Genomic DNA, 14,741 nt, shown 5'->3' on the forward strand with positions numbered 1-14,741 from the left:
TTTCACGCAGAGGATGTTGCTTGTATGGAATGAGCTGCCAGAGGACGTGGTGGAGGCTGGCACAATTACAGCATCTAAAACACACCTGGAATGTATATGAATAGGAAGGATTTTGAGGGATATGGGATAAGTGCTGGAAAATGGGACTAGATTAATTTAGAATATCTGATTGGCATGGATGAGTTGGATCAAAGGGTCTGTTTCCATGCCGTACATCTCTATGACTTTATGACAGTTATTGTGACCTACTGCTGGCTGTTGCCATTTTTATGTATTTCTGCAAAGCTTTGTAAGTTGAAATGAAAACTGTATTGGTTTGTGAACTGAAGGATAATGCATTCTCCTAGATGTCGGCCAAGGTGACTAAGCTATAGGGAGAGATTGAATAGGATAGGGCTGTTTACCCTAGAGCGTCGGAAGCTGAGGGGTTACCATATAGAGGTTTATAAAATCATGAGGGGCATGGATGGGGTGGGGGAGTCCAGATATAAAGGGTATAGGTTTTGGGTGAGAAGGGAAAGATATAAAAGAGACCTTAGGGGCAACTTTTTCATGCAGAGTGTGATGCATGTATGGAATGAGCTGTCAGAGGAAGTGGTGGAGGCTAGTACAATTGCAACATTTAAAAAGCATCTGGATGGGTATGTGAATAGGAAAGGTTTGGAGAGATATGAGTCAGGTGCTGGCAAGTGGGACTTGTTTAGGGTTGGGATCTGGTCGGCATGGACAAGTTGGACTGAAGGGTCTGTTTCTGTGCTATACATCTCTATGACTGTAAAATTAACATGTCATTCCCCACAATTCCTCGTGATATCATACTGTGATACCTTCATCCCCAATGCGCCAGAATCTAAAAATTTGGTTGCTCTTACAAACAGTGGCATCATTCATTCAACTTCCAGTGTTGCCAGCCCTCACATCTTCCCCGTGCAGTTGGTGTCATACTGTAGAAATGTCCCTAATTAACATTCCTACGTTACGACAACAAAGACAAACTTACTTCGTTTGTTGTAAAACAATTCGGGACATCATGGTGTAATGAAACACGAAATGCAAGTTTTTCCTTTCTCGCCATCGAAATCCAGCAATCCCTACAATACTTTCAAACACTGCAAGCTCGTTCCCCACTGCTGCTGAAACCTTCGAGAATCTTGCAAACGCAATTAATAAAACAAAAAAAAACTTACTCAAGCCAAATGAGAAGAGTGATCCCGACAACACATTGCGGAACATCTTTGATAATAATTGAAAAATTTAGTGGAACCATTAAGTCCTGAAGAAAAACACCGTCAGACTTATATTAAAAATGGTTTTAAGATCTGGCTTTTTGAATGAAAGGGGTCAATCAAGTTGACTGACAACATTAGTTTCAAGAGAAGCATAACAGAGATTTGGAGGCGTATGGAAGACTTTATTGTTTACTGGGAATCGCACATGCGCAGCTCTCCATGCACTGCCCCTTTAATTAACAGCTTTGTGGCAGCTCGAGCAGAAGGAGGGGGAAGAAAGTTCTGGAGTCGGAGCCGTGCAGTTGAAAGCTGCACCCCCGGCTAGCTGACCGAGGTTGCAAAGGATGTTGGCTTTATTTAGCCACAAAAGCAGAACAGTCGAAGTGGTCTCTTCCTGTTTTCATTTTTAAAGACTACACATATGGATAGCTAGAATTCTGTCATAATGAACAGACTTGGAGTTCCCCTTGTCTCCGTACTTCTTAATACCCTCAACACATCTTGGCTGACTTTTTGCAGACGTTTTAAAAGCTCAGCGGTTCACCTGAAGTATCTTTAATCGAGCTCAGCGTATTTTTGATCTTTCAAAAATATTAAAATAAAAACATAAAAGAATTTTATTTCCTGCTTAAAAGGGCAAATCGTTTTAAAATAATTTTAACAATTTCTTTGAAAAAAATTAAAACAATTATTTTATAAGTTCCTCGGCTTTCGGAGGTGGTCAGTTTGTTTTATCGAGGAGAGTCCCGGCTGGTTTGAACTGGGGGCTGGGGGTAAGTGGAGTCGAGGGGAGGGAATTCTTTTGGGGGGAGGGAGGGCTCTGGTAACTGAAATACACCAGGTTAAAATGGCGGCTGCAAACGGCGGTGGGAACCCGCAAACCGGTCCGGGATTGAGTCGCTTGAGCTGGAGTAAAGGGCCCTCGGCGGTGGCAGTCCGGGACGGCCCGGATCCTTACCGCTCCGGTATCTGCTATGCTCTCCTCTACCTGGTGGTGTCGGCCCGTGTGGGGTTTTGCCGAGACTGCGACAAGACGCCGTGTATCTACGGGAGATGTGTGAATGGGAGCTGCATCTGTGACCAAGGATGGGTCGGCGAACAGTGTCAACACTGCGGGGGTAGATTCAAGTAAGAACAACTGGTTTCATGTTATCCTCTCTTATATTTTATTTAGAATCAATTTGAAGGTACTGCGAATTTCTTTTCCATAATGAGGTGCATTTTCAACACAATTGTATGTTTGATCGTAAAGTGAGCATCAGTTGGAATTTAAATAATGGCATTTCAAGTGGGCGTTTTCGTTGTTAACCAGGTTATAATGTCGGAAAAAAATACAAATTTTGGAGTCTGGGAATAACCAATTGACATCTAAGTATATTCTTGAACAATTCATAAATTCCAACTTTGACACTGCATTATTTCCATTGCAGTGAGCAAGGATTTTGCTATTATTTCCATGGTGTAAACAGCTCTCAGGCCAGTCACAGGATATATTTTATTGCAATTCTTCATCTTCAAACTTACTTAACCATATTAATGATGTGTAAAACCGATTGCAGACATCGGAGTTCAGGCCTCTGGCTGTATGAAATATTGACAAGAAGTCTTGAAATAACAATTGAAACCTCCCGAGCGATATTGGGATGTTAACCATCTTGCTGCACCTTGTCTTTATATTTTCTGTCATTGTATTTGTTATTGCATAACTGCAAAATTTTGTTGTAGTTTCTTTTCTTAGAATCGCTGTTTCATTTTTCAACTTGGTACCATAAAGTTCCTCTTGTCGAGGCAGCATGCAAATTAAAACATTACAAGTGATCATTTCACCGAAAACCCATCCCCTTTAAATCTGGCACAAAGCTTTCTCTTCCCTTAGGCAATTGATTTTTAAAAATATTTTTCGTGGTGCTAATGTTATGTCTAGACTTGACAGTTATTGTGCTCACAGTCTGAGGCTTTTCAGGCTGAGAGAATTGAATGAATTCTCCTTTTTACTGTATGCAAATTGTGTTGTAGTCAACAGAAGGGCTAGAATTGAAGTCCACCAAATTTGTTACCATTTTCATAGCTTTTGTAGATATCCAATTAAACTTGCTTGACCTGGATTGACTTTCCTTTCTTAATTATAATGAATGTACTTAAAATAGTTGAAATGCTTGGTTTCTATCATTTTTGAAGGTGCTATATAATGTATATGTAATTGATTCTATTTCACACCCTTGCCCCAAAATAAAGTTATCTTCTTTTGCCATGCAGTTTCTGTGGCCTCTTGGGTAGACAGATGATCTGCTCCCACTCCTTCACTAATATTACTATATGGTCGGCTGCTTAACAATGAGAGCAAGATGGTTGTGTTTGATTTGGATGTTTGTACTTCTGTCATACCTTGAGGTTGGGTTAGGGTTAGAAATTATTGACACTAAGCCATGTTTTTGCAGTCTGTGAGCAGTGGAGCTTATTAAAAATGTACCATTGATTGCGGTATATAAAAAACAATACTTTGGAACCATAAGTCAAACTTGCGCATATACTGATGCACCAAGTTTTTTTTTACTTTATTTTTCTCCTTCCTCCCCCCCCCCCCCCCTACAAAATGCTATGCAACAATTAATAACTAGCCTCAATAAATAACTAGCCTCAATATTTTGCCCTAGAAATGCCCATTTTTCTTGCCTTATATTTTAAGTTATATACAAGAAATACCCACACGACAGACTTTGCATGGCTGGAGATGGCCAAAAGAATTGGATCCTTCAGCAAAACTATTGTGAATGAAGTTTTTTTTCATTTGACAACATGTCAAATAACTGCCGAGAAGCAATTTTGTTTAAATTTAGAATAAAAAAACTGGTTTGAGAATGGAGAAAGAAAAGTGTCCAGAACAAATGTAGCGTCAGAATAAGGACCATCCACTGGATTGATCTTGAGAAGCATATGTTAGAATGGTTCTTCAAATTGACAGTGGTTACAAATTGTCAAAGTGCAACACAGTATATAGTGTAGTTAAGTGTGTCAAATCAAATCTAGAGTTTAGCAGAGATTTCAGGGAGACAGCTAGTTATTGTAGCCACATAACAATCTAGTGTTATGGCAGAAAATCCACAGTTGTTCAGAGACGAGCAAAATATCTTGATGCCACAATCACTGATTTCCAGTAATTCATCAGATAGTATCAAATGCAGAGGACTATAAAATCTTGATGTGCCTATCAGCCAAGCTCTGGCATAGAAAGGTTCAAATAAGTCAGTGAAAACTGCAAGACCCAATAAGCTTAAGTGTAAGGTGGTACTAGTCTGTAGACAAAAACAAATTAAAGCCTACAGTAATTTCAAATATAAATCATGCTGACCACCAATTTCCTGCAGAAGTGTACGTATGTCCTTGGCAATGGTTAAATGAATGAGAATGGAATGAAATTATGAATTGATAATATATGAAATTGTCTTGATCATTTGCATGAAGATGGATGAATGGCATGAAGATGGATAAATCACCTGGACCAGATAGACTATACCCCAGAGTTCTAAGGGAGATAGGAGATAGTGAGGTCTGCAGATTCGAGAGATCTGAGTTGGGAGTGTGTTGCTGGAAAAGCACAGCTGGTCAGGCAGCATCCAAGGAGCAGGAAAATTGGCATTTGGGCCGGAGCCTGGCCTGAAATGACACCAAAATTAGTCCGGCTCTGCCCAGAAATGTCGATTTTCCTGCTCCTCAAATGCTGCCTGACCTGCCGTGCTTTTCCAGCAACACACTGTCAATTCTAAGGGAGATAGTGGAGGCATTAGTGGTGATCTTTCAGTAATTGTTAGAATCGGGGGCGGTCCCAGAGGACTGGAAAATGACTAATGTGACCCCTGTTTAAAAAGGGATTAAGGCAAAAGACGGAAAGTTACAGACTGATTAGCCTCATCTTGGTCATGAGTAAGATCCTGGAATCCATTGTGAAGGATGAGATTTCTGAATACTTGGAAATGTATGGTAAAATAGTGCAAAGTCAGCACGGTTTCATCAAGGGGTGGTCATGCCTGACAAAGCTGCTGAAATTCTTTGAGGAAGTAATGAGCAGGTTAGACCAAGGAGAGCCAATGGATATGATCCACCTGGACTTCCAGAAGGCCTTTGACAAGGTGCCACTGCTGAGTAAGGTAAGGGTCCATGGTGTTCGAGGCAAGGTGCTAGCATGGATAGCCAAGAGTGGGGATGAAAGGGTCCTCCTCAGGATCACACTTGGTGACAAGTAGTGTTCCGCAAGGCTTAGTGTTGGGACCACAACTTTTCACTTTTTATACATGACGATCATGATGAAGGAACTGAGGGCATTCTGGCTAAGTTTGCAGATGATACAAAGATAAGTATAGGGACAGGTAGCATTGAGGAAGTGGGGAGGCTGCAGAAGGGTTTGAACAGGTTAGAAGAGTGTACTTCATCTGCCACTTCTTTGCCCAATATGGGAAAATGTGAGGTCATGCACTTTGTTAGGAAGAATAGAGCCATGGGCTATTTTCTAAAAGGCCAAAAATTCAGAAGTGTGAAGTGCACAGGGACTTGGGAGTTCTACTCTAGGATTCTGACTCAACTTGCAAGTTTACCTTGAGAGGAGTTAGGAAGACAAATGCAATGATAGCATTTAATTTGAGCGGACTTGAGTATAAAAGCAGGGATGTACTTCTGAGACTCCATAAAGCTCTCGTCAGACCACATTTGGAGTATTGTGTGCAGTTTGGGGCCCATGTCTCAGGAATAATGTACTGGCCTGGAGTGTGTTTAGAGGTTCACGAGAATGATCCCAGAAATGAAAAGCTGAACATATGAGGAAGGTTTGAGACTCTGGGTCTATTCGGAATGAAGTTTAGCAGGATGAGGGGTATACAGAATACTTAATGGTCTGAATAGAGTAGATACTGGTCAGAGAGATTAGGACTTGAGGGCACAGCCTTAGAGTAAAGGGAATGCATTTTAGAATGGAGATAAGGAGGAACTTCTTCAGTCAGAGAATGATGAATCTATGGAATTCATTGCCACAGAAGGCTGTGGAGACCAGGTCATTGAGTATGTTTATGACTGAGATAGGTTTCTCAACCCCACTCTCCCACCTTCTCCCCATGACCCTTGATTCCCTTTACAAATTAAGAACCTATCAACCATGAATGAATAGTGGAGCAGACTAGATGGGCTGAATGGCCTATTTTCTGTTCCTGTGTCTTATGGACCCTTCGGAATTGCGATTGCCCTTACCAGTCATTCACATTATATTGTGTATAAATTATTCCTAATTTTTTTTTGGAGGATTCAAAAGTCTAATTAGATGATGCAACTACAGTAATACCAGTAAATGGGAGCGCTTAATTTTATTTCTGACCATTCTGGTTTGTTACTGAGAAATTGCATCAAACTGAATATGATACAATTGTGGAGATTAAAAATAGCAATTTCTGTTGGTGCAAGGAATGCTTTTTAATAAAGGGGGGTGGGCAATTAAATTTGCTTTACACCTATATTAGACTTATACTCGCTCATATTCTAATTTCAGTGTAGCTATTTTTAAATGGTACAATCTTGAGCTTGGATTAAAAGAGGGAACTGACCCACATTTTTCAGTTTGTATGGTTTGATAGTATTTGCAGCCATATAGTATAGTAAGTCAAGCTTATTAAAATGATTTTATCTCTGCATAAACATTGCCATGCTTGGTGGGAGGAGGTGGTGAGAGATTATTTCTACTTTGAGAGGGCAATTGTCTCTGAGTTGTTAAGGAGTAAATATCAAATTTACGAAAGCTTTATATATCTTCCGGTTATCGTCAAGATCTTTACAGTAAATGAAGTGTTCTGATGTGTATTTGCTACTTGAGTAGAGAAAACATGGTAGCCAATTTATCTTGCAAGAAATGGTTTGAGGTAATGCCCAGATAATCTGTTTTAGGTCTTGATTGATTTCTTTGCTTCACACGCCAGTATTTTTTGGATAGTGTTGATTTCAAATGATGAGCCTTCTCTATTAAGTCAGTGAAACAAATTCGACTTGCTCAGATATTTAAACTTAGAGTATGTCCCAGGATTAAAGTAAGGAGAGTCCCTTTGCATTGTTTTGGCTTACTAGTTTTAACATGTCATTGATTGATCTTTCTTGATATCCACAGTTAACTAAGGATCATGCTATTGCCAATTTGTGCTTGAATGCTGAAAGAAAATGTAGCTATATTCAATATTATCACAGGAAATGTGGTCTTGATTTCATACTTAACCCAAATTTTACTGCACAGAAAATGTTCAGTTGACTCATAATGCCTACAGCAGCTAAAGAATGGAACAAACCATGTCAAGTCCCACTTTTCAGCCTTCAGTCTTAGCCCTGTGGTTACACTACTTAAGGTGCATATCCAGACATCTTTTGAAATGAATTAAAGGTTTTTGCATTTAACCTTTTTCAGGCAGTGATCCAGACCCCTACAGCCTTTTGGGTTCAAACATTTTTCTTCCTTCCTTTCTCATTTCTCTGCTGATCACTTTACGTCTATTCCCCAAGTCGCTGACCTTGCTGCTCAGGAAAATAGGCCCTTCCCATCCACAGTATTGAGGCACCACTCAATTGTGTACAAACAGTCCCAGGTTGTGAATGGATTTTGTACTGCATTCTGTTTGTAAGTTGATTTGTACGCAAGTCAGAATATAATGCGGGATGTAATAAAGCAGCAATTTGTAATGTTCACTGTTGGATCTCTCAAAATTATACCCCTCTAAGGGATCACATGCATAAATCAGAGACCCCTTGACCATCTTAATTACATTTCTCCTCAGCCTCCTCTGTTTCAAGGAGCTCATGTGATAATTTTTCCATAGCTAATTTTCCTACACCTGATGATAACATCTTCAAAAATCTGCACTGTACCCTTGGTAGTATAATTGCAACGTATTCTGTAATGAAGTGACCAAAACTGCAGGCTGTACTGAAGTTGTGGCCTAACTAATTGTATCGGAACTGCAAAATTATTTCTCTGCTTGCATTATATATTTTAGTTAATAAAGAACAGAATTTCTTAATCACCTTATTGACCTCTCCTGCAACCTTCAAAGATTTGTGGGTATTCACTCCAAAGTTCACACTTAGTTTCCACTCCTCAATCTTCTCTTCTTTGCCTTTTTTGACATCCTTAAATGCATTACCTCGCATGTTTTTCTCCAGTTGAATTCCATTTTCCAGTTTTTCTGCCCACCCAACTAGTCCATTGATCTCTTGCAGCTACAATGATTCTCCTTGTTATCAATCACGTGGCTAATTTTTCTGTTGTCTGCAAATTTCTTGATCGTGCCCTTTTACAGTTGCATCCAAATCATTTATTCCTGTATCGCCTTGGACTTGTATTTTGCACACGCTGTCCTATATAACAGCACCCATCCCTGGGGTATATCCTGTCCCACAGTAAGATCGACCCAATAGAGGTGGCAGTACAATGTTGAACAATGAGGAGGGATTTGCTCTAGGATCCCTCAATATTGACACATGGGCTTCAGAGCCCATGACTTTGGTGTGAAGGTGCCGATGTTGGACTGGGGTGGACAAGTTAAAAATCACATGACACCAGGTTATAGTCCAACAGATTTATTTGAAAGTACAAGCTTTCGGAGCTCAGCTCCTTTGTCAGGTAGCTGGTGAAGTAGGATCATAGGACACAGCAAAAGGTCATAGTGTCATCCACTGATGCGATATATTGAATAAACCTAGATTGTTGTTGGTTCAATATATCACATCAGTGTATGACACTGATCTTTTGATATAAATTGTGTCCTACGATCCTACTTCCACCTTCTACCATTGAGCCAGTTCTGTATCCAAATGGCTAGTTCTCCCTGTATTCCATGCAATCTAACCTTGCTAACCAGCCTTCCATGGGGAACCTTGTCGAACGCTTTACTGAAGTGCATATAAATCACATTTACTGCTCTGTGCTCATCAATCCTCTTTGAGTTTTTTGAAGAAGTAACAATCAAGTTTGCGAGACATGATTTCCCACATGCAAAGCCATGTTGACTATCCCTAATCAGTCCTTGCCTTTCCAAATACATGTACATCCTGTTCCTCAGAACTCCCTCCAACAACTTGCCCACCACCGATGTCAGGCTCACTGGTCGATAATTCTGTCAAAAGCACAGTTTTTTTCTTTATCTTCTAGGGAGTTCTGGATTTGTTTGCTGTATCTCTCCAGTTAATAGAAGACATCAATCTTGTAGCCACTGCACAGTGGCGGCATGTGTCTTTAATATATGCAAATTTGAGAAAGACCATAAGACATAGGAGCGGAAGTAAGGCCATTCGGCCCATCGAGTCCACTCCGCCATTCAATCATGGCTGATGGGCATTTCAACTGCACTTACCTGCATTCTCTAGGTAGCCCTTTATTCCTTGTGACATCAAGAATTTAGCAATCTCTGCCTTGAAGACGTTTAGCGTCCAGGTCTCCACTGCATCCCGCGGCAATGAATTCCACAGGCCCACCACTCTCTGGCTGAAGAAATGTCTCCGCATTTCTGTTCTGAATTTACCCCCTCTAATTCTAAGGCTGTGTCTACGGGTCTTAGTCTCCTCACGTAACGGACACAATTTTCTAGCGTCCACTCTTTCCAAGCCATGTATTATCTTGTAAGTTTCTATTAATCTTCTAAACTCCAATGAATACAATCCCAGGATCCTCAGCCGTTCCTCGTATGTTAGACCTACCATTCCAGGGATCATCTGTGTGAATCTCTGCTGGACATGCTCCAGTGCCAGTATGTCCTTCCTGAGGTGTGGGGACCAAAACTGGACACAGTTACTCCAAATGGGGCCTAACCAGAGCTTTATAAAGTCTCAGTAGCACAACGGTGCTTTTATATTCCAACCCTCTTGAGATAATTGACAACATTGCATTCGCTTTCTTAATCACGGATTCAACCTGCATGTTTACCTTTAGAGAATCTTCAACAAGCACTCCCAGATCCCTCTGTACTTTGGCTTTACGAATTTTCTCACCGTTTAGAAAGTAGTCCATACTTTTATTCTTTTTTCCAAAGTGCAAGGCCTCGCATTTGCTCACATTGAATTCCATCAGCTATTTCCTGGACCACTCTCCCAAACTGTCTAGATCCTTCTGCAGCCTCCCCACTTCCTCAGTACTACCTGCCTGTCCACCTAACTTCGTATCATCGGCAAACTTCGCTAGAATGCCCCCAGTCCCTTCATCCAGATCATTAATATATAATGTGAACGATATAATATATATAGTTCATTATATATAACAAGAAACGTTGCCCCCCCATTATAAGGTAATATGAGTTAGATCGTGGCTTTCTGGATAATGAAGTGGTGACCTTATCCATTTGTGAGGTTGTGACATTTTGGTTATCATGACTGACCATTATCTGGTGTATATGATGCAAACTCTCAAATGTGTAAAAGGCCATAAGAATTCTCAAAGCCATGGTAGGATTAGAGGTTATTGGGATGGGGTTTGATATTTGAGTGGAACAGCTTCTATTCAGTCTGTTATTGTCTTGACTTGTTGCTTTCTTAATTTAAAGCCAAGTGCCACAGAAGAAGGAATTGTTTTGAGTTGAACTTTATAAACAGCTGAAACAGTGTGTTATCCAGTTGAAATGCCTGAAACAGTTCACATATTTGATGGGTTTGGAGTTGCATAATTTGTAATTGGTATCTAATGAAAATAGCAAATGGTTAATACAGTGTTATCTAATATGGATAACTGTCTGTGGTGTGATGTTATGAGTTGTGCTTTTGCTTATCATAAGTGAAAACATGCTTGGCAATCTCAAGAAATATGGTAGCTTTGTGCTGTGCATTATGTTCGTTATTCTGGTTGATTAGAAATCTAGGTATGGCAGTTGCATTCCAGATCATAAATTAAAATAGTAATTTATACTGTTAGATCTGATTTCAATTCTCTTACTCATCTATCATATGCATATGTCCCTACTTCCCCCTGACTTTAGATGGTTTGCATTGCCCATAATGGGTTTTGCTTGGAGATATTAAATTGACTACATGAGCGATTACTGGTGCTGGTTAGTAGCCCAAGAAAAAAATGAAGTATATTATATAATCTGTGGTGCAGTGGTAGTATCTGTCTCTGAGCCGAATGGCCTGAGTTCAAGTCTCACCTGCTCCAGCGGTATGTCATAATGTCTTTGAACAGGTTGATTGTAAAATAATCATATGCATGAGGGGGTCTTGTGGTGCAGTGGTAGTGTCCCACCCTTTGAACAGGAGATCTGGGTTCAAGTCCCCACCGGTCTGGAAGTTGTAATAATGTGATAACACCTCTGAACAGGTTGATTAGAAAATATCTACAGTAAAAGTAACTGCTAACTAAAGATGAATCATATGCATGTGGTGAAGTGGTTGTACTCTTATTCTCATGATCAGGAGGCCTGGGTTGAAGTCCCATTTGCTCCACAGGTATGTTATAACACATTGGAACAGGTTAATTTTTTAAAAACATTACAATCGTATGTACATGACAATCTTTCGTGCACTTGTTGATAAAATGGTCAGACACAAAGCTGGCTAAAACTATTGTGGTTATTAACACATGATCAACAATTTGTATTGGATATTACTAAAGAAAAAGAGAAGAAATTGGACAGATTCAGAAATGCTTTGGAAGTCGAATTTCACAGTAAATACATTTTGTTCTGTTTATCAATGTTGGGCAGCTGGACAGAAAACAGCTTAGCCGTAAAATCTAACTTTAGTGGCCATCGTATGGAACAGAGATAGTGTCCTTACCCCTGGACTGGGAGGCCCAGGTTCAAGTCCCCATTGCTTTGGAGGTGTATAATAACCTCTCTGAACAGGTTGATTAGAAAAATAGGTAGCAGTAAAATTTATTCTTTTTTTAAAACTGGATACATTTGGAAGAAAATATTACATCTTGGAAGTATGTATCATTGACTTTTACTGTGTTAATAGTCAATAACAGTTTACAAACCTGAAAGGCCTTCATGTGACATTAGGTGCCCCTTTTCAGCAAAGTCATTTTTGTTTCTTGCTGGGGTAGATTGAAAGAAATGATGAACCAGCTTGTCTTCCTTGGCTTAATACAGATTTTGAAATAAATCTGAAGAAATAAACAAAGTCTGTTCCTGTTGTTAATGTTCATACTCCTTGCAAAAAAGTACACCACACCTAATCATGTAAAGCCTTTCTTATTTGAAGAAACAAGGTTGTCAGTCTGAAGTGATTCTAAAACAACTGTCTGAAGGTTGAAGTATTTTTCTATCCGTTTGCAGTCAGAAGAGACAATATTGGAGAGACTCTGTCTGCAGGTGTCAGTATACATCAGGATGTGCTTTCATTTCAGTTCTACCAGTATCACAAGCTACAATGAGTCAAGCTGCAACATATGATTCACTGGCACCACCCAATCCCAGTGCCTGATGGATAATATGAATTTTATTGTAGTTTCTATTTCAATTGTGAATAAAATATGATAAATTTGTGTAGTGATAATATCCAGGGCACTCGTTACTGCACAACATTTAAAGATACTGAGCAACAACAAACGTTCTACAAAACATGATGAAAGAATATCCAACATTTGTCTTAAAAATCTGATTATTCAGAGATTCTGTGAGCCAAAAAAAAATGAAATTGATTTTAATATTTCTGTTCTCCCAGTGCCTTGGTTCTACATTCCATTAATAGGCGTTACTGCATGTTGCTTATATTTAACATGATTCATGAACAATATTTCAATCAGTAGTGGCTGTTCTAACTTCATGGCCTATTTCATTAGCGAGGTCTTGCTTTGGCTTCCTTGTCTTCGAATAGGGGGAGGTAATGGTGTAGTGTTAATGTCACTAGCAATACAGAATCCCAGGATAATGTTTTTGGGGACATGACAGATGGTGAACGTTTGAACTGAATAAAATGTAGAATTAAAAACTAATGACCACTGCTGTTGTAAAAATCCATTTTGTGACCCTAATTTCACTTAATTAGGGAGGAAAAACTGACATCCTTACCTGGTCTGACAGACATGTGACTCCAGACTTACAACAAGGTGGTTGACTGTTAACTACCCTTTGAAATGGCATTGCAACCACTTATTTACATCTGCTACGAATTCTAATGAATGAGTGAAACCAGATGGTTCACCTGACATCCACTATGCATCAGAAACAGCAAATGGTAGACATAACCATGTTAACTACTTATGGACATCTAAGTGGGCTTGTGCTAAAATGGGAGGGCTCAGATTCCCAAGCAACAGCCCGACATTATCTATGTCCCAGAGATCATCATCACTGCTAATGGGTCAGGTTATAACCACTAGAAGTGGCAGCACAGTAGTATACAGTTGAGAAGGAATTGTCTTGAGTCCTCAACGTTGACTCGAAACCCAGTGAAACCTCATGACATTGGATTAAACGTGGACAAGAAATTTCCTGCTAATTGTCACTTGTACTATATCAATACTCCTCCATGTTGTACAATGCTTGAATGAAGCACTAATGGTGGAAAAGATGCAAAACGTAGTGAGTGTCGTGGCCTTCAATGTCCACCACAAAGAGTGGCTTTACATTACTCTTACTGACCAAACTGGTCCTAGAACTAGTCTAGCAGTTAATGATGAGGGAACTAACATGGAACAAATTCTATTTAGTCTTGTCCATGCCAATCAACTTGTCACAGATGTATCTGTCCAGGACAGTATTGTTTGGAGTGACCCACTGCGCAACTTCTTTTTTGGAGATGTCACATTGAAGGTGTCCTCCACCATGGTAAATGGAATGGACTTAGAACAGATTTAGCCATGCAGACCTGGGCATCCATGGATATTGTGGACCATCAGCAACAACAGAATTCACCCACAATCTGTAACTTCATGGCCAGGCATATTCACCATTCTATCACTACCGTCAACATGAAAGATAAGCCCTGGTTCAATGCAGGAAGGCTTTCCAGGGACAGCACAAGACAAAAGAATAAGACATCGCTCTGGTGAGTCTACAACACACAGCTACTTGTATGTTGGACAGTGGATGGAGTATGTGGTATCCAGGCTTAAGCAATCCCAAAACCAATGGATCATATCTATTCAGTCCTGAATGATTGTAGACCATTGAACAACTTGCTGAAGGTGAAAGATCCACAAATATCCCATGCTCAAAGAGGTAGGAGCCTAGCAAATCAGTGCCGAAGACAAGGCATTAATCTTCAGCCGAAGTGTCAAGTGGATCATCCATTTTTGCCTCCTCCTTAGGTTCCCAGCATCCCATCACACCTGGATCTATCCATATGCTGCTTGACATTCCGAAGCATTGCCATTGTTGAATTTCTCACACTTGATATCCTGGGTATTACCTCTGTTAAGAAACTGAACTGGATTAGTGATATAAATACTATGGCTACCTGAGCAGATCAGAAACTAGGAATTCTGCAGCAAGTAACTCTCTCCCTTACTCGCCAAAAACCTGTCTGCCATCTATAAAACAAATCAGGAGTGTGATGTAATAT

At 40.0% G+C, this 14,741-nt stretch overlaps 1 protein-coding gene across 3 annotated transcripts in view; it reads left to right on the forward strand.

The window, feature by feature from the left end:
- The first annotated feature begins 2,046 nt into the window (after window positions 1-2,046).
- atrnl1b (attractin-like 1b) overlaps window positions 2,047-14,741 on the forward strand; it is a 944,158-nt gene continuing 931,463 nt past the window's right edge. For all 3 annotated transcript variants that reach the window (XR_006314946.1, XM_043712811.1, XM_043712812.1), the window contains exon 1: window positions 2,047-2,357. Coding sequence is in view for 2 of the 3 variants with exons in the window: in XM_043712811.1 (XP_043568746.1) it covers window positions 2,077-2,357 (281 nt within the window). In the remaining variant the exon portion in view is untranslated. The remainder of the gene's footprint in view (window positions 2,358-14,741) is intronic.

Source organism: Chiloscyllium plagiosum, chromosome 22 (assembly GCF_004010195.1).
Source record: "Chiloscyllium plagiosum isolate BGI_BamShark_2017 chromosome 22, ASM401019v2, whole genome shotgun sequence".
Classification (NCBI taxonomy): domain Eukaryota; kingdom Metazoa; phylum Chordata; class Chondrichthyes; order Orectolobiformes; family Hemiscylliidae; genus Chiloscyllium; species Chiloscyllium plagiosum.